The sequence below is a fragment of the Lagenorhynchus albirostris genome, chromosome 20 (assembly GCF_949774975.1).
Source record: "Lagenorhynchus albirostris chromosome 20, mLagAlb1.1, whole genome shotgun sequence".
Lineage (NCBI taxonomy): Eukaryota > Metazoa > Chordata > Mammalia > Artiodactyla > Delphinidae > Lagenorhynchus > Lagenorhynchus albirostris.
The window spans coordinates 42,584,573-42,603,948 of NC_083114.1; the positions used below are offsets into that span (position 1 = coordinate 42,584,573).

Genomic DNA, 19,376 nt, shown 5'->3' on the forward strand with positions numbered 1-19,376 from the left:
CCTCTCACCGACCAGCTGTTTGACTTTGGGAGGCTCGTGTAGCCTCTCAGAGCCTTAGTTTCCCCACCTGTAAAATGAGAAACACAGTCTCCCCCTCCTGGATAATTGTGGGCTTCCAGGGAATATCACACAGTAGGTCCTAATTCCTCAGAGCCCCTACACCCTGGAGGAGGTTTCCAAGATGTCTCAAGGGTGAAGGAACAATTGACTCAGACTTGCTGAGCATCTGGGTCTGGAATGGCAGGTGGTTGGATGGGGGGGAGGGGGAGTCACCCTGTTCCCAGCATTGATGTCAGCGCCTCCTGGGAAATCACCTTCTCACCTCTCCTGGGCCTAATATAGAGCTGGGGGGGGGCCTGTCATGAGCCAGAGGCAGCTCCCTCCCTGGCAGAGGCCCTGGGTCCCTGGGGAAGCAGAGGACCCAGCAAGGGGATCCCTGCCTCCATTCTTGCTCCTCAGTGATCTGTGGTCTCCCAGTGTGGGTGTGAGGATGCTCTGGCTTGGGGCACAAAGTCAGGGTGAGGCCTCACCAGCGGGGCTCACGCGTCTTACCACACCCTAACCCATCACTGACTCTTAGGATTCCTAGCAGGGGTCAGAGATCCCAAGCCCCCAGTGTGGGCACCCACCTTGCCCAGGAACCTGGGAGCTGAGCTGAGGGCACAGCTGGGGAGGTAGGTTGGGAGGCCAGATGGTCTATAGACAGGGCAACCTAGTTTGGCGAGAGAGGGGAGGCTGGGGCTGCAGAGGTATCTTCTGCTCCTCAAAGATGTGGGCTGGCAAGGGAGGGACAGAAATTGGACATGCTAACCTCATGTAAATTACCTGGCTAGTTTATATATTTAGGGGAAGGGGAAAGAATTGAGGTGTCCTGTGTGAGGGACTCAGCCCAGTGAGGGGAGGACCCCCCCGGTGACAGCAATGCCTGAAGCCCTCCTGGAGGCAAGGGCATCATTCACCCACAGAAGGAGGCTGCTGGATGGAAAGGGGTCTGGCCCAAGCGTTTGAGAGGACCCAGCAGTGCCCTACTCCACCGGGAGAGATCCCAGAGGCACTGAGTTGGGTTGGCCGCAAGAGCCCCTGCCCCTCGCTTCCATCCCTGGGGCCTCAGCCTTCCCAGCTCCAATAGCCTTCAGTGGAGCAGGGCTCTGGGGGCTGGGTCCAGGGAAGCCCTCTCCCGGGTACGAAGCCAGAGGGGTGACCCCAGGCGGGGCAGCCACGCCCCCGCACCTCGATCGCGCGGGTCCCCAGAAGAGCCGTCACCAGATCAGAGCCCGGGGGTCCCTCTGTACCCTGCCTCCCTCCCCCTATGAATCGACGGGTCCTCGGAGCTCCCCAAGCAAGGGCAGCCGAGGAGGGGATCGCGAGGTGGAAACCGCGTGCGCCCAGCCCTGCACCTGCCGAGGGGGCCGAGGAGGGGCGGGAAGGCTGGTCCCGGGCGGCGCCTCTTTTGTCCTCCCGTCGCGGCGGCCCCGGCCCGGCCTAGCTGCGGGTGGGGGTGGGGGGCCGCGGGGGGCGGGGGCGGGCCCTCGGCTCACGTGCTCGCCGCTCGGCTCTTAACCCGGCCCGCAGCCCCGCCGGGATGGCCGCGTCCGGAGCGCGCTGAGCCGGGCGTCCTCCCTGCCGCCGTCGCCGCAGCCGCCGGCCCGCGCACCGCTCCCGCCCCTCTCCCGACTGCCCGGCGCCCCCGCCCGCGGCTCCCGCAGCCCGCGCCTCCCCGCCCGCCCTTCCTCCCGCCCGCGCCGCGCAGCTCGCCGCCGCAGCCCCCGGACCCGGAGGATTATGAGCGAGCCATGAGGCGGCTGCGGCGCTGGGCGTTCGCGGCGCTGCTGCTGCTGCTGCTGCCGCTGCTCCCCTCGCCCGGTGAGTGACCCCCGCCCGGCCCGGCCTCGGCGCCCCCTCCCTGCCCCCGCCCCGGGTTTTGCGGCGGTTTCTGCTGCAGCCACATTTTCCTGCAGTGCTCGGGGTGACAGCAGGTCCAGAGCGCGGGAGGGCGTGGGGGGGGGAGGGAGGGTGCGTGCACCCACCTGTCCACATCTGCCCCCCACTGCGGCCAGCCCCCTGCCGCCGGCCGCCGGACTCTGCAGGTCTGTGAGGCTTTGGTGGGGGGGCAGTCGTGACGGTCGGGCTGGAGTGCAGCTCCTGGCCCCCTCCCCATCGGGTTCTTGCCTCGGCAGGGCAGCAGATCCTCCCACCCAGATCCCCCCAGGGTTCCAGGGGCCACATCAGAGTGGGGGATGGGCTGCCGTACCCACCCCATTCCCGTCTCTTGCCCCATGGTGGGCATCTGTCTGCAGCTATGCCCTTTTCTCCCCAGGTGTGGGGACCCGGGGTCCCGCCGGAGCTCTGCGCTGGAGGGTCTCTCCCCCGTTGGGGGGCCTGGAAGCCCCGGAGGTCACAGAGCCCAGCCGTCTGGTGGGGGAGAGCTCCGGGGGAGAGGTCCGAAAGCAGCAGTTGGACACCAGGGTCCGCCAGGAGCCTCCCGGTGGCCCGGTGAGTGGGGCCGGCAGTGAGGCCAGGGGGCTGGAGCAGGCCTTAGAGCCCAGGGGAGACCACGGGGCAGCCAGGGCTTGGGCGCCTGCCTCCCCAGCAGCCGGCTCCTGCAGCTTCCCCTTCTGTACAATGGGCTACCGAGGGGGTGCTGGAGCCCGCTAGTGGGAGCACACACCTGCCCCTCTCCAGGCCCCCTCCCATCAGGGTGGGGATCCCCTGCCCTCCGCGGACCTAGAAGGCCCAGGGCTCGGTCCAGCCTTGGTCAGCTTTCCGCCAGCCCCCTCTCCTGCCAAAGCAAGCCGTCCTACACCAGATGGGGCTTGGGGAGGGCAGTGAGAGGCAGGAAGAAGCAGCTAAGAGGCCAGTCAGGGGTTAGGGCTGCTGGGTGCCCGCCACAGCCACCCTCAGTGGGCTTTTTTGGGGACCAGCTGAGTGCTTGCTTCTGCCTCAGTTTCCCCCTGTGCCCTGATCGAATGGTTGTTCTCCTTTCCGTTCTCGCTGTGGGTGGGCCTTGGGAAAATGTTCAAGGCCCCAAGCTCACTCACAAATGCCCACTCCACTCACCCGCTGTCCCTTTCAGCTGCCAGGCCCCTCCTGCCTCCCTGAGGAAGGTTGGGAATGAAGGAGATTAATTGCAATTAATAATTAATTAATGTCATGTGAATAATAATCACCCAGATGGAATATTCATTCAGCATGCCTAGGCTCTCCAGGAGCTCGAAGCTGAAAGTTAGCCAGGCCAAGGGGTCGGCGAGGGCAGGACGGCAAAGCCCTGGCAGAAATAGGAGGAGGAGAGAGACTCAGAGGAGTACAATCAAGGTCTGGGAAGTTTTGGCAGCTGGGAGTGGTGGGAGGTAAATTGGGCTGGGCAGAGGGAGGAAGCAGGGAAACGGAGGCTAACATTGCGGACATCTGTCAGACTGGCTTCTGGCCCTGCCTAATGTACTTGGTTAAAAGCCCTTAGGGGGGGTGGAGGGGGCTGTGGCGTTGCCGGGGGGTGGGGGGGCGGGGGTACTCGGGGAAATGGAATGGAGCAGGAAGGCGGCATGCATAATAGATGGACCATCACTCAGGGCAGTGTGGGGTGGGGGAGGGGTGGTTAATGGTCCTGAGCGGGCAGGCCTGGTGAAGATGGGGAGGGGTGGGGGGAGGTGGGCTGGGAGGGAGGGGAAGGCGGTGGAGGCTGCCTTTGGGGCCTGCCCAGGCTCCCTGGCAGGTGGTAGATGGGCAGTAGGCATGGTCCCAGGGCCAGGGATAGGGTGTCCTTGCTGGGTTTGGCCCTCGGTCTGACTTTCTTCCTTGGTGGCCCCCTACCTGTGAACCGTGCACCCCAAGCCTGTGTTGGCTGGGAGTTGGCTGCCGTTCCTGGCTGCTGGGAGTCTGACTGGTGTCTTAGGGGATGTCCAGATTGGAGGATGGGGTGGTACCACAGTGGGGTCAGAGGACAGGGATGAGGGAAAGCCGGGGGGCCAGGGAAGGCTGAAGAGTGGGTGCTCCTTCGGCTTAGTCCTTCCTGAAGAGAAAGAGTGGGGGCAGGGGTCTGAGGTATGGTGGTACCTGTGATGGTGGGGAGACGGGGATGGGTGCGCTTGGACTGGATGGGTTGAGTATGCAGAGGATGGGGGAGTCTCTCTGGGTGTCTCTCTGCTGGGTGAGTGGGTGGCATGTGTGCATGTGTTACAGTGTGTGAGTGACCAAGTCTGAATAAGCCCAACCGGGTGTCTGGAGGGTGGGAGTGGAGCTTCTGTGGAGCTGTGGGGCAGTGGTCACGGTCGCTTCCAGTGGGGATCTCTCTGGGACTGAGCCTTCCCTGGGACCTCCCTGCAGCCTCCCAATGAGGCTCACTCATTGTCCTGACTTGTCTGTACCCCATTTTCCCCTGGGGTGGAATTCTTACAGCTCCGTAAGGCGGGTAACTTTTGTCTGCCCATTTTGCAGATGAGCAAACTGCGGCTCAGAGAGATTAAGTAACTTGCCCAAAGTCAATGAGATCTTAATCAGTGGGGTGATTTTCTCCAAGAGCAGGGATCTTCCCACAGTGCCGTTCTGCCTCCAGGCACTCTCTGGGTTTTGGCACGGGGGTGGGGGTGGGGGGGGGCATTTCCCAACCTCCCTCCCCCCCACCCCAGCCCAGCACAAGGTGGAGGAAGGCCAAGGGAGACAGAAAGACATGTCCAGAATATTCCCACCTGACCGGAAGGAGGCCCCTCTAGCTCCCACTTGGCATTTCTCCCTGGAGCACTTCTGGCCTCAGAACCTCAGGGGCCGATGGTGGAGCCCATGCAGCGTTGATCCCAATGTCCCAACAGGAAGTGTCCCACCCTGCTGCTGTGTGGTTTTGTCTGAAGTTCTTGCACCCATTTGGGATCTCAAGCCAAACAAGGTCTTGGGTCAGCAGCAAGATCTCCATCTGCTGTGGGTCATGTGACAAGTTTGGGGGCACGTGCGGGCCGGCAGGGCTGGGATGGTGGGAACCAGGGTGCTCACCTGCTCTGGCCTTGGGCCAGCACCTTTCTGAGCCCGGATCCCTCAAATCAGGATGATGAGAACATTGATCTCAGACCCACCCACTGTCAGGAGGTAGTGATGGGGAAAGACTCCTGGCTTTTGTGAGGGGGGACCAGGGAGAGCGAAGCAGTCCAGGAAGGAGTTCGAAGCTAGAGAAATTACAATTTACTGGGCCCTCAATGGGACAGTCACTGTTCTACCTTTCTATGTTATTAATTTATTTCATCCGCATCACAACTCCAGGAGGTGGGGCTATTATTATTCCCATTTCACAGATGGGGAAACAGGCACAGAGAGGTGAAGTAACTACCCCAGGTCACTCAGCACTTAAGCAGCATGGTCAAGCTTGATTTTCAGGGCAGCCCTCTTAGCCAGTGCATGCCGCCGGCCCCTCGCTCAAGGGTACAGCAAAGAAAGGCCCAGGGGACTCTGCCCTCCTTGCCACGGCTCTCAACATCTCACTTCTGTCCAGTTTGGAAACAGGCTAGGCCTGAGGCCGAGAGGTCGGGGAGCTTCTGGAAGTGTAGAAATCTGGGATCACAGGGAGCCTGCAGCTGGGTGTGAGGCGGAAGAACAAGCAGGGCCTCAGTGTACAGTTGGGCTGGTTGTTCACTGCACAAGGGTGCCCGGGCCAGTGGGCTGAATGAATCGGAGGACTCGTGAGGCTGCCTGTGTTCTGAAGGGACCCTTTTTCTAATCCACACGAAGCGGCTGTGCAGGTTGTGCCGCCCCCTGAAAAACCCAGCCTCCTTCGGAACCAAGGAGAGGGCAGGATGTGAGTTAGTGAACGGGGGCGTGGAGGGTCCCAGGCCCAGGAGTCAGCTGGCAGAGGGGACCTCAGTCTCTGGGTTGAGCTCCTGTGAGAGCTGCCCAGACTAGCATTTGCCACCTGAAAGCCCTTAACCGAGGACGTGTGCTGTGGTGTCTGCGTTTTCTTGCTGAGGAGGAGTGGGGGGCAGTTAGGCAAGGCTCAGTCCTCAGCCCCTTGCAAGATGGCAGTCACGGGCAGGAAGCCACAGGGCCTGTGCCTGGAGCCCTAGTACCTGCCCTGGGCCAAGGTCACAGCTCTGACCTGGGATCAGAGGCAGGAGGGGGTTCCTGGGAGGGGGCTGGTGGCTGGAAGGATTTGTGCTGGGCCCAGCTTGCTCCAGGTGGGCCTGAACGAGCCCTGCCGTGAGGTTGGGCAGAGGGAGAGTTCCTGCAGGAAGCTCAGCTTCCATTCGAAAGGCTGTACCCGTGGCTTTGGCGCGGGACAGCCTCAGTGGGTCCTGGCTCCCCTGCTTCTGACTGAGTGGCCTGGGCAAGCCTTCCGAACCCCACCTTCCCCATCCATGAGATGGGGGTAACGGTAGTCTCTACTTCGCCCAGGCTGCTGTGAGGATTAGAGAAGATGATGGGTGTCAGGTGTCCTGCCTGGGATCCGGCAGGAGCAGATGTTCAACATCTGGCCTCCTGAGTGTCCGGGGCCAGGTGTGGCAGGAGGGCTGGGTGTCAGGAACAGGAGCCAGGGCATTTGGGGTTACCTGTCAGACTCCGTGCAGGGTTGGGGGAGGGGCAACGTGGCAGGAGTCTTGAGTCCTCCCCAGCCAGACTCCAGCCTGTGGGCTTGGCCTCACCAAAGCACCCCTCCTGGCTGCCTGGAGGGACCCAGCTGCCCAGAGTCTGTCCCCAGAGAGACTAATGACCCTGTAAGGAGTCACTCTGTCCTTAAGCATTTAGGTCAAATCCCATTATCGGAAGTTGGTCCAACTGTTCTCACTATCTGGGACTCCCGCTGTCCTGCCGAAAAGTGCAGGCTCGGCGCATCTTGGGGGACCAGGGCTGGGAAGGCGGGGATTTCTCCCAGGTGGGGCTCCTGCCTCTCTGGCTCCTCCCCCTCTGCCACCACCAGCCCACGCGGTTTCTCCAGTGCCTCAAAGCCCTGTTCAGCGGGAACATTTACGCTTCCTTTTTCATTGATTATTGTATTACTAATCCTTGTGAGAAAAACACATTTAAAAGGGCTTTCATTTAGTCCTCACGACAGCATCATTTTACCAGTGGGGAAACTGAGGCTCAGAGGGTAAGCAGCTCACTCGGGCCTTCTGATGCCTTTCCTTCAACATGTGTTGAGCCCCTGGGCAAGGAAAAAGGTGGGTGTAGCCCGAACCCCAGGGGACTAAAGGCCGCCCCTGTGAAGAATTGAATCAGTGACCAAAGAAATCGGTGTGCCCGAGGTCCCAGGGATAGAGAGGGGCCGAAGCCCCGTCAGGTGGGTGGGTGGGTGCACGCCCTGTGGTTGCAGACGAGGGTGAGGAGAAGGTCCTGGGAGGAGATGGAAGCTTGGGAGGAGGGATTCAGGGTAACTGTTTGAGGGGTAGCGCCTGGATGTTCAAACTTTCTGAGGTGTTTGGGAACCCAAAAGATATTTAGGCTTCCCCTTCCCGAGACTGTGATTCTGTAGGTCTGGGGTGGAGGCCTGGCATCTGTATTTGTGATTCTGGGACTTCAGCGGGGATTTTGCCTCCTTGCCTCCACACTCGTATCTGGTGGGGGGCAAGCAGGTGCCTGGAGAGTGGACCAGCTGGCGACAGGGGAGGGTGAGGTCACCGCAGCCAGGTGGTCACAGCGGCCATGAGAGACAGGAACTCCGGCCCGAGGGTGAGCCTCGACCCAGCTTCTCCCAAGCGTGGCCCTGGGCCAGTCACCTCCAAGTGTCCCTCCCTGGCGTTTATAAGATGAGCACCAGACTGCCCGGGCAGGTTGAGATCCAATGAGCCTGAGCACGTGAGAGCCAGTGGCCGGGGAGCGAGAGGCAAGCACGGGGCACAGGGTGGAGGCCCGGTCGGCCGGTCACCAGCAGCGCTGAGCTGGGTGCAAAGGAGGGCAGCAGTCGGGGACAGGAGGGGCTCCTGAGGGAGGGACTGAGGGATAGCGAGAGAGGTCAGGGACAGGTCTGGCAGGGTGCAGGCCAGGAGCAGTTTGGATTTGACAGAACATGGGCTGAAAGCTCGGCTGGGAGTGTGTGGGTTGGTGGGGGGCTTAAGACTCTGGTGCCAGCAGGAACCCCCTACCCGGGCGCCTGGGGTCCAGAGGGCCTGGGGACTGAGGTGGCTTTGCCTGATCTTTCTCTTCCTGCGGACAGGGGGTGTCCCCCCCAGCGCCCCTGCATCGGGCCTGGTTAGGCAAACGTGCCCCATTATCTACTTTCCGTCCTCTTCTTCCCGTAGCCTTTGGTGGTTCCCCCAACCCCTCCTGGGCTTGCCTCCCAGTCCCAGCAGCTGCCCTTGCACTGCCCCAGGATCCCACCTGGCCTGAACCCTGTGTCCTGCTGGGGAAGAGGGCCTCCCAGCCCCACAGTTAGGCCTTGCCAGGTAAGGAGAGGGATGAGGCCTCAGCAGGCTGCAGGAAGTGGTGGGGACAAAGGCCACCTGGCGTCTGCTCCCGCATCGGTCCGGGCTTTACCCTGAGTTGGGGTCAGCTTGGTCTGCACAGAGAGTGGGGAGGCCAGATGGGTTAGCTCTCTGACTTTCTGAGTGGGGGAGATTCTGCAAGCACCAGGGTCGACTCTTCCAGAATCCCCCAGGCCCAGGACAACCTCTGCCACACAAGGCAACCTTGCAGCCTTGCATCTGGGCTCATCTTACCATTTTCAGTGGGAAAATCTGAGGCTCAGAGAGGTTGCTTTAGAGAGCGGAATCAAGGCAAGGGGCCTGGACAGGCTGCTCTCCTGGGTGGCCAGCATAGGGGCCAGTATACAGGCTTGTCAGTGGGGGCCAGAAAGAACAAGCAGGAACAGACCTGAGGGCAAGAGAGGGCAGAGGTGGTCCAGACAGGGATGGGTGGGGAAGGCAGAGATAGTCCAAGTCCAGGAGGGGAGAGGGAGGGCAGGGATGGTCCAGACAGGGATGGGTGGGGAAGGCAGAGGTAGTCCAAGTCCAGGAGGGGAGAGGGAGGGCAGGGGTGGTCCAGACCAAGGAGTTAGGGTATTGGGGACAGAGCTGGTCGAGGCCCAGGGGCAGGGGGAGGGCAGGGGTTGTCCAGGCCAAGGTGGGGAGAGGGAAGCAGTGACTCCTTGTCTTTGACTTTCTATTTCAAATCTGGTTGACGCTCTAGGGGCTCAGGATGGAGCTTGGAGCCTCGGTCAGCCTGGGGTGGGGTGAGTCAGTGTCTTTGGGGCTCAGAGGGCTGCCTACCTCACCCTGACTCCCAGGGCCTCTCATGGACACTGGGCCGTTTCCATCTTACCTCACCGTTGAGGGGAGAAGGCCCTAGAAGCTGGTTCCCTAGGCTTGAATCCCAGCTCTACCACTTCTTAGCCTTACGACCATGGGCATGTTAGTTAGCCTCTCTGTGCCTCAGTTTCCCCATATGTTAGATGAGGATAACATTAGTATCTATCCCACTGGGTTGTAGTGAAGATCAAATACGATGATACTTGTAAAGTGTTTAGAACAATGCCTGGCGCACAAGCGCTCGTGAAGATTAGAAATCTAGGGGGCTGACCAGGAAGCCGACTACACCAGGCTATGGAGTTTTGTGACATCGGGGCTCCCCTCCATCTTGTAACCTGCTCCCCCCGAAAGAAAAGGCAGCCAACAAACTTCCTCACATCTGTACAGCCCAGTGGTGGGCCCCTCCTCTGGGGATCTGGATTTCAGTCTCCTTAAACGGACGACGGGGATGAACAGAAGGCTCCAGCCCCCCTCAGGCCCTTCCTGTGCTTTGAGATCTTTTGTAAGACCTGAGGCTTGGGCTGGGGACGTGGGAGCCGAGAGGCTGACTTCTCCTCAGCCCAGACTCTCCTGCCCCTTCTTCTCTTGGGGTCGCTCTCCCTCCAGGCACACTAGCGTCAGGTCTGGAATCCGCACCCGCTACAGTAGCTGGGCACCCAGGCCTGGGAGGGCAGCCATCTTGCTCAGGCCTGGTACGTTGCCATGACAACCTGGAGCCTCCCAGCCCCACGGCAGAGGCCCCTCTGAAAAATTTATCAGGAAAACTTCCGTGTTTAAAAATTAACCATGGGATTGAAATATCAAAGATGAGCTGCTTTGGGCGAGGCAGAGGGCAATGGACTTGGGGGTAGAGGAGCCATGTTCTTTCCCCGACAGGATGGCATTTGCCCATCATCCCAGCTTCCAGGGGCCCTGCGATCATTTCTAACCCGTTCCACCCCTGTCTGCAGTGTACGAGGCCTCCTCCATAAGTTGAGGCTAGGGCCAAGGTAGGGGGACAGGAAGGGAGGGGCCTGCTTCAGCAGGGCCCTGGGGTCACACTGCACCCCATCTCCTGTTTGCCTTTTTCCCGTGATACTTCTCGGGGCCTCCCTTTAGTTCACCTGTGGGTGAGCGTGGCCCTGCCAGCAGCAGGGAGGGCCTGGCGTGAGGCAGTGGGCAGGCTGAGCTGCCCCTGCCCATCCCTACCGTAGACTGGCCCCAGGGCCACACCAGAGAGGGTGGCCTGGCACCCAGAGAGCCGGGAGGCCTGTGCCCCGGGATGCGTGCTCCTGCCCCTCCCCCCAGGAAAGGAACAGGGTCTTGGAGGAAGATGAGCTTGGAGGAAAGCATCTTCCCCCTAGATCAATGGTACCCACAGCTACTGGGCCTGGGCCATCCCCTCCCCAGGGCTACTCCCCTTACTGGGGGTTCGCCAGTCCCCCCAGTTCCCACCTTCAGGCCTCCCCAGGTTGACTCCCCTTCTGCCTTCCCCCACTTTCTCCCAGCCTGTCCACCTGGCCCAGGTGAGTTTCGTCATCCCAGCCTTCAACTCAAACTTCACTCTGGACCTGGAGCTGAACCAGTGAGTGTGGCCTTGAGTCTGGGGGAAGGGCAGCAGGCGGGCAGGCTGGCTGGGGCAGGGCACCTGGATCTGAGCTGTGGTGGGACCCAAAGAGGACCCAGCCCCACTGTGACCCGCTCCTTCCTCCTGCCCACTCTGTCTGTTCCAGTCACCTTCTCTCTTCGCAATATGTGGAGCGCCACTTCAGCCGGGAGGGGCCCACCCAGCACAGCACTGTGAGTGCCTTTGGAAGGGGATGGGGAGGTGGTATGAAGGGACAGGTGGCCGGTGGAGATGGGGTCTGGGGTATACTCTACACTCGGGTTGGGCCTGGCGCCTCCAGGATTGGAGTCGGGGTGGCCTGTCGAATGGCATGGAGCCCTCAGCTCCCCTCGCCCAGCTCCAGAGGGCTGACCCCCAGCCAGCCTGTCTGCCAGCATGGAGACATTCCAGGACCCCCACTGCTCCATGCCCAGAATCTTCTGGCAGGGGGCGGTTGGGGCAACGCCCCTCTTGCTCAGCACCAAGGAATTCCGGGCTGCCTGGGACCCCAGGGTCCCAGCCCTGAAGGCCCAGGGGTGCAAGCAAAGATGAAGGGGTGTCTATAGATAGCCTCGGCCCTCCCCCTCCAGACTGGTCAGTAACCGGAGCACAAGTCATTCTGCAGGAAGCAGAGGGGAGGGGGTGCTCGTCCCCTCTGACCTGTGAGCCTGGCCAGGAGGACACACGCTGCTCACGTTTCCTCAGCCACAGACCATGCGTCCAGGGGTGGTCCACAGAGGCTGTGGCGTCTGTGAACACACCGTGTGTGAAATGGTGTGTGTGTGTTGGGGGTGAGTCCATAGCTTTCATCTGATTAAGTGAGCTGATCCGTGGGAAGTGCTTAGAATGGTGCCTGGCACCCAGTAGGTGCTGTATGAACGTCAGCTATTCTTCTCAGATGAGTCTGTGATCCCTGTACCAGCCCCAACTCATGGTTAAGAGCCACTGATGTGCCCCAAAGTCCTCACGTTGTAGGTGAGGTAAAGCAGGCCCAGAGAGGGCTAGGAACTTGCCCAAGGTGAAACAGCAAATTAGGAGCATAGCCAGAGCAGAGCCGGGCTCCAGATCCCCAGGTGTATCCAGGCACCGCAGCCCTGCACACGGGGCAGCTTCAGCGGCCCTCACGCGTCCTCCTGCCTTCATGCGGGGAAGGGAGCATGTCCACTCACGCTCTCTGCTCCCCCAGGGGGCTGGAGACCACTGCTACTACCAGGGGAGGCTCCGAGGGAACCCGAACTCCTTTGCTGCCCTCTCCACCTGCCAGGGGCTGCAGTGAGTATGGGGAGGGGCTGGGCGGCCAGGATGAGCCTCCAGCCCTGGGGACGGTGGGGAGCTGCGTCTCTCTCGCTGCAGCGGGGTCTTCTCTGACGGGAACTTCACCTACATCATGGAGCCCCACGAGGTGGCCAGGCCTCAGGAAACCCTCCAGGTGAGCCCCTCCCTGGCCCCTCTGACAGCCCTGCCGCGCTCGTCCCAATGGCTGTCACCCCAGTGGCTACTGCTGCCTCCTCATCCTCCTGCCTTGGTAACCTCAGCCTCACTGCCCTCCCCCGTGCCCCCAGCTCCAATGTCCCCTCTGTCCCCCAAGTGACCTCCCATCGGGCTCCAGTGTCCTTTGCCCCTGTCTCTCAGGGTGCCCCCAGGTCTCGACCCCGGAATCTGAGCATCTGGGAGATCAGATCCGACATGGGAGCTCTGGCCAGTTCTGGGTCACCCTGGGGTGGGGTGGGGGGAAGGGCTGGAGATGTTCCCCCGCAACTGGGCTCAGAGCAGATCTGGTCGGCCTCCCCAAGAACTAATTTCCCCTCATTGCAGGGACCCCTTCCCCACCTCATTTACCGGACCCCTCTCCTCCCAGCCCCCCTCGGATGCAGGGAACCAGGTAAGGGAGGGAAAATGGGGCTGGGGGGGGTCGACTGTGCCCCCCTCACCGGCACCCTCCCCCCAGGCTGCCTGTTTGCTGCCCCTGCCCATTCTGCTTCTCCGAACCGACCAAGGCTGAGAAGGAAAAGGCAGGTATGGGGGCCCGCACAGACCTCCTGCTGCAGAGGCCTCAGGCTGTGGCCGGGAGCAGGAGGTCACCCCCATCCATAGCCGGGGCAAAGGAGGGCTCAGACTGATGTGGCTGGAAGCCAGGGAACCACCTCTGGCAGGAAGCGCCCACCCTAGGCCCTACCACTAGTGTCTAGGCAAACCGAGGCTGCCTGCCCTGGTACCAAGGCTGGATGGGACCCGCACAAGTGGGGAACCGACACTGTCTCTGGCTGGAGTCCAGCCCCTCCTTGAGTCTGTCTGTGGCTTGGCCACGATGCCAGGCATGGAGGGGACTGATTCCAAGTGCCCACCTCCCCCCCGCCAGGTCCGCAGGGGCCACCCTACAGTGCACAGCGAGACCAAGTATGTGGAGCTGATTGTGATCAACGACCACCAGCTGGTACAGTCCCAGGCTGGGAGTAACTTTGGGAGGAGGGGCTGGAAGCAGACTGGCCCTCCGCCCACTCGCTTCTCTCCCAGTTTGAGCAGATGCGACAGTCGGTGGTCCTCACCAGCAACTTTGCCAAGTCCGTGGTGAACCTGGCAGATGTGGTGAGCAGCCCTCCCTTCCCTTCCCTCTCCTCCCACCCCCCACGCCACCGCACGCATCCTCAGGGTGAGCTCTCAAGGGCACCGTCAGCCTCTGACCCCCACTTCCTGGAGGGACAGATTGAGACCTTCCTCCAGCCCTGTTCCCCCACACCCACTCCCACCCTCCAGCCCCAGCCCCCTCCTCATCTTCTCCCTTCCTGGCCCAGATGTACAAGGAACAGCTGAATACCCGCATCGTGCTGGTTGCCATGGAAACGTGGGCAGATGGGGACAAGATCCAGGTGCAGGATGACCTCCTGGAGACCCTGGCCCGGCTCATGGTCTACCGGCGGGAGGGCCTGCCTGAGCCCAGTGATGCCACCCACCTCTTCTCGTGAGTCCCTCACCCCATGAACCCTGCCAGCCTCTGCTGGTGGCTGCGGTGCACAGGCTTACTGAACATGGCTCTGGGCCAGGCACGCTTGCAGGGTGTGGGGACTGGGCTCCCCTTGTACCTACTCCCAGCCATTTGCAGCAGTGGCTGGGCATCTTCCCCTGCATCTTAGGCTCAGGCCCCTTTTCCCTACCACCCGTGGTCTTCCTCTGCCCATAACCTCCCCTTCGTCCCCTCTTCCCCCTTCAAATGGTCCCAGCATCCCTTCCTCAGGGCATCCCTTCCAATGCCCTAGTAGGGAAAAAAATCTGATAAAAGGTCCTTGCAGTTAGAGATGATCTATTAGGAATCCCTCATTTGGCTTAAGGGCAAATGAATCCAAAGAAGGGAAGGGAATTGCCTGAGGTCACACAGACTGACATGAAGGGCAGAACTCACCTCCTCATGGAGGGCGAGGTGGGGGGGCTGACCTGTCTCCCCATCAGAGCCCAGGGGAGCCACCACGGGGAAGGCAGTGGGTTCTCCTGACAAGCCTCTCCCTTCCAGGGGCAGAACTTTCCAGAGCACCAGCAGTGGTGCTGCCTACGTGGGGGGCATCTGCTCGCTGTCCAGGGGTGGGGGTGTGAACGAGGTGAGCAGTGGGGGGGGCGTGGCCGGGTGGGAAGGAGAGGGGCTGCGAAGGGCATGAGCCCTGTGCCTTTGGGAGGGATGTAGACATCTTTGTGCTCCATCTTCCTCACCCCAAGTATGACAACATGGGGGCCATGGCGGTGACCTTGGCCCAGACGCTGGGGCAGAACCTGGGCATGATGTGGAATAAACACCGGAGCTCGGCAGGTATCAGTGAAGACCCTCACACCCCGCCCAGACCCACACTCTAGAGATGAAGAGGGTGCCCACGGGAGGGGGGCAGTTCTTCACCCTCCCTTATATTCACCTGGCTTACCTCTCAGGGGACTGCAAATGTCCGGACAACTGGCTGGGTTGCATCATGGAGGACACTGGGTGAGTTCTTGGGGACAAAACGGGGGAGGATCTTGGGCAAAGGGAGTCCTAGAGCGAGCACTGGGTGACATTCTGGACCCGGTGGCCTCAAGAGACCCAGCTCTCTCTCGGGACCACTCAGAATTCCAGGAAGCACAGCTGTCTGTGGACACTGCATAGGGAGACGCACATTCCCCAGCCGGACGCCCGAATTGTTCAGGCTTGTAGTGCGCACTGTCGCCACTGGGCACCGCCAAAGCCTCATTTGGAGGCACCTTCCCTCCTTGGCGCACAAACCTCCGACTCCCGGAGTCCTGAGGTTTCGGGGAGAAGCCAGGAGCGGCGTCCCCTGCCCACTCCCGCTTGATGGGCAGGCGGGAGGATTCTCATGCAGTGTCCAGGCACATAGATCTTCAGCCTCCTCGAGATGGTGACCGAGTCCGCCGGTGCACCCCATCCCAGTCTTGAGAAAGGACGAGACAGTGGGCTGGCGGGGACTTAGCGGCACGGCCCCCTCATCCCTACCCAGGTTCTACCTACCCCGCAAGTTCTCGCGCTGTAGCATCGACGAGTATAACCAGTTTCTGCAGGAGGGCGGCGGGAGCTGCCTCTTCAACAAGCCCCTCAAGGTACCAGCCCCAGGGCTGGGAACGTGGGAGCGGGGCTTGGGCAGGGTCCCGGCCAGACTCCCGACACCTCTTCCCCGTCCAGCTCCTGGACCCGCCTGAGTGCGGGAACGGCTTCGTGGAGGCGGGGGAGGAGTGCGACTGCGGCTCGGTGCAGGTGCGAGACTAGTGCTGGTGCCAGGTGGGGGGCGGGGAACGCAGGGGTGAGTGCGAGGGAGGGTCTGGGTGGGGAGGGTCAGGGCTCGCCCTTTCCCTGCGTCCCTCAGGAGTGCAGCCGCGCGGGCGGGAACTGTTGCAAGAAATGCACCCTGACTCACGACGCCATGTGCAGCGACGGGCTCTGCTGTCGCCGCTGCAAGGTGAGGGGGACCCGCCGCTGGGACGGGAAGGAGCGGGGACCGGGAGGGACTGGGCTGCGGACGTCCAGATAGGGGGCGGGACTTAAGGAGGAGGAGCCGCTGGAGGCAAATCTGTAGGGGCGGGGCTTGACGCGAAGAAAGCGCCAATGGGGAGGGAGGAGCTGGGCGTGCGGCCCTCTCCGTTCTGTTGAAGGCGGAGCTACGGGGAGTGGGGCGGAGCACCTGTTGAGAAATAGCGGGGTGGGCGGAGCCGTGAACGGATCTGGGGGCGGTGCTGAGTGGGCAGGGAGCGGGCGGGGGCCGGGCCGAGGAGGCGGGAAGACGAGGGGTCGGTGGTTCTTGCTTGAGCCCCGCAATGCATCCCTTCCCTAGTACGAGCCGCGGGGTGTGTCCTGTCGAGAGGCCGTGAACGAATGCGACATCGCGGAGACCTGCACCGGGGACTCGAGCCAGGTCCGTCCGTCCCGGCCGCCCTGCGGAGTGCCGAGCGAGGCAACCACTATCCCTATCCGTTTAGCTCTGCTGGGTGACTGTTCTGCGCGCCCCTCCTCTCCGCTGCTGTAGTCGCCGCCGCTGATCAGCCTCCGTTTCTCATCTGAGAAAGGAGTTCTTCATGCCTTCTGGCTTTGTTCCTCCAATCGTTAAACCAGTATTTATAGTCTAGCTGGTGTTCCCAGTGCCTGGCGCAGTGCCTGGTGTCTACTAGGGATCACAGTGGATAATAATATTATTTAACCTCTAAGTCCTTATTACATACCAGGCATTCAGTCCTCCCAGCCCTGTGAAGGAGGTGCAGGAAACTGAGGGAGACTGGAGAAACTATGGGACCTGCCAATCCATGTGGTCTGAGTTCCCTCCTCTTGTCCTTGACCTGGAGGAGCCCTGGGACCTGAGCCCCCACCTGGTGGGCCTTTGGCACCCCTTTATTCTTCCCTGGAGCCGACCTCAGCTACCAGTCCTGGGTCAGCTCTACTCAGTCCAGCCCCTTTCTCCGCAGTGTCCCCCCAACCTGCACAAGCTGGATGGTTACTACTGTGATCACGAACAGGTATGATGGGGTGGAGCTTCCACCCCCTGTGGGTCTCTGGCTCAGTGCAGTCTCTTGTCCTCAGTGTCTGTGTCCCTTGTCTCCTGTCTGTCCCTCAGGGCCGCTGCTACGGAGGTCGCTGCAAAACCCGGGACCGGCAGTGCCAGGCCCTTTGGGGCCATGGTGAGTCTTTGGCTGGAGGTGGGAGAGGGGAACGTGGAATACCTGGAATGGAGAGGCTGGGGACAGGCTCTGGCTGAAATGCCTTCCGCCAGATGTGCGGCTCCCCAGGATCTCAGGGACCCAGCTGGACTTGGGGTCAGGCCTGAGGCCCCAGGTGGGTTCTGGAGTGGGTGGGGTGATGCCTGGCGTCATCTCCCTACAGCGGCTGCTGATCGCTTCTGTTACGAGAAGCTGAACGTGGAGGGGACAGAACGTGGGAACTGTGGGCGCAAGGGGTCAGGCTGGGTCCAGTGCAATAAACAGTGAGTAGTCAAAGCTCCTGGTTGGGCTTCCCCAGTTTTGGGGCTGGGGCTCTGGGGCTGGGCAGGGTTTTTTCAGAGATGGGGCGGGCTATGAGTCCCAGCGGGAGACTATGTGAAAAATCAGGGGGAGAGGGCAGATACAAAGTCAGTTGTTGGGTCTGAGGTCAGACTTGGGGCCCACTGTCTCCACACTACCCCAACAGGGATGTGCTCTGTGGCTTCCTCCTCTGTGTCAACATTTCTGGAGCTCCTCGGCTGGGGGACTTAGGGGGAGACATCAGCAGCGTCACTTTCTACCACCAGGGCAAGGAGCTGGACTGCAGGTGTGGGCTGGGACCATGGCTGGGGAAGGGGAGGTTGCAGCCGTGATGGGGTCGGGGGCAAGGGCAGAGGTCGGCTGTGCTGTTTCCCCAGGGGTGGCCACGTGCAGCTGGCCGATGGTTCAGACCTGAGCTATGTAGAGGACGGCACAGCCTGCGGGCCCAACATGCTGTGCCTGGACCATCGCTGCCTGCCAGCCTCTGCCTTCAACTTCAGCACCTGCCCTGGCAGCGGGGAGCACCGGATCTGCTCCCACCACGGGGTGGGTGCCTGGAGGTCAGGGATCAGGGGAAGGGCTTACAAGTGGGGACAGGGCCCTGCTCACCTCTACCGGCCCCACCCCACCTCTAGGTCTGCAGCAATGAAGGGAAATGCATCTGTCAGCCAGACTGGACGGGCAAGGACTGCAGTATCCACAACCCCCTGCCCACGTCTCTGCCCACAGGGGAGACGGAGAGATATAAGGGTGAGGCTGGAGCTGGCCAGGGTGGGGCTCCATCTTTCCTGTCCTCCATGACTGTCCCTGCCAACTGAGCCCTGCCCTCCTCCCTAGGTCCCAGCGGCACCAACATCATCATCGGCTCCATCGCCGGGGCTGTCCTGGTTGCAGCCATCGTCCTGGGCGGCACGGGCTGGGGATTTAAGTAAGACACACACACGGCCCCTGCACCCTCTGGCATCCTCTGGGGTTATCAGAACCCCAGGCTGTTGGAATTGAGGGGGCCTCCCTGAGCGGTTAACCAAACCGGAGCTCGCCTGTCACAATCCAAGCCAGCCCACAGCGTCTTGTCTTAACATTTAAAAAAATTGGTTGCTCACATTTAAAAAACCAGGAGATTTTACATTAAGAATCCTGATTTCCAGCTTCTCTTGAAATGTGAGAAGATGGGGGCGCCCTGTGCTTCAGTGCATCCCAGCCTGGCCACAGTGGAGCTGAGCAGGGAGCTGCCCGAGTCCTCAGTCCCCAGGCCCCACCCAGCCTACGGTGCTCTGTGGGCACCCGTGTCTGGGGCCCTCGAGCTGGTCTAACCCCTGAGTGTACAGAGGAGGACCTGAGGCTCAGGGTCATGCGGTGAGTTAGTTGCAGTCAGGACTCAAACCCAGGACCCAAGTTCAGTAGGTATTCCTGGTAGCGCTCCCTGGGCCTGTCATTAGCATCTAGGTCCTGGGGCCCCTGGCCCATCTCTGGGGCAAAGGGTCTCCCGGGAGCCAGAAGGCCCCTCCCTGGGAGAAGGACAAGGTCACAGACGGCTCCTTTTCCTTTCTCTGCCTGTCCTCTCCTTGGCTCCTGAAGAAACATCCGCCGAGGAAGGTATGACCCGACCCAGCAGGGGGCAGTGTGACGCCGGCCACGCCATCCCTCCCGCTGTCCCTGTCTCCTCCATCTCATTCGTCACCTCGCATTCTGTGGATGGGGAGCTGGGGCTGGTTCCTCCACCCTTGCTGTCACTGCTGTCACTACAGGGGTGGGAGAACCCCACTCCAGGAAGTGTCCTCGACTTGCCCCTTGCCCCTTCCTCCAGTCCACCCACCCCCTCAGGCCTTGGTCGTTTAACTCCTGCCCTTCCTACGGCCAGACCACCTCTGGCCCCGTGGACCCTGGAGCTGTGCCCCCGCCCACACAGGCCCTAACCCCTGGGAAGGGAGCCTACCTCTGCGTCCCATCTGTTTTGTCTTTCATGTCACCGCTGTCTGACCTCCCGCCAGATCCCCTCCCTGACCAGCCTGTGACTTGCTGTCTCCAGGGCCCAGCACTGACCTCCCAGGGCCCAGCTCGAGGGCTCTCCTGGGCCCTGCCTTATATCCTCCCCTGAT

At 61.5% G+C, this 19,376-nt stretch overlaps 1 protein-coding gene across 2 annotated transcripts; it reads left to right on the top strand.

Annotated features, from left to right (window-relative positions):
* Positions 1-1,793: 1,793 nt before the first annotated feature.
* On the top strand, positions 1,794-19,084 carry ADAM11 (ADAM metallopeptidase domain 11). Of its 2 annotated transcripts, XM_060135970.1 has the most exons (26): positions 1,794-1,863; positions 2,318-2,493; positions 10,703-10,779; positions 10,928-10,994; positions 11,987-12,072; positions 12,154-12,229; positions 12,616-12,682; positions 12,749-12,816; positions 13,160-13,234; positions 13,315-13,386; positions 13,593-13,759; positions 14,306-14,390; positions 14,506-14,596; positions 14,713-14,764; positions 15,273-15,372; positions 15,455-15,526; positions 15,636-15,728; positions 16,101-16,181; positions 16,726-16,776; positions 16,875-16,938; positions 17,141-17,240; positions 17,444-17,563; positions 17,655-17,823; positions 17,913-18,027; positions 18,115-18,205; positions 18,856-19,084. In XM_060135970.1, exons 1-26 carry the CDS (start codon positions 1,794-1,796, stop codon positions 18,902-18,904), a joined length of 2,334 nt encoding a protein of 777 aa, XP_059991953.1. In that variant the 3' UTR covers positions 18,905-19,084. The 2 variants fall into 2 exon arrangements, with proteins under 2 accessions (XP_059991953.1, XP_059991955.1); XM_060135972.1 differs by lacking the exons at positions 1,794-1,863; positions 2,318-2,493; positions 10,703-10,779; ... (1 more) ...; positions 11,987-12,072; positions 12,154-12,229 and having other exon boundaries at positions 12,669-12,682; positions 12,749-12,812.
* The last annotated feature ends 292 nt before the right edge of the window (positions 19,085-19,376 follow it).

Excerpts from the sequence above, each read along its gene's own strand:
- ADAM11 (XM_060135970.1), top strand. The coding sequence starts at position 1,794 with ATGAGGCGGCTGCGGCGCTGGGCGTTCGCGGCGCTGCTGCTGCTGCTG. Across the intron at positions 10,780-10,927 it reads CTGGACCTGGAGCTGAACCA|TCACCTTCTCTCTTCGCAAT; the intron begins GTGAGTGTGGCC and ends TGTCTGTTCCAG. Across the intron at positions 16,182-16,725 it reads GCACCGGGGACTCGAGCCAG|TGTCCCCCCAACCTGCACAA; the intron begins GTCCGTCCGTCC and ends CTTTCTCCGCAG.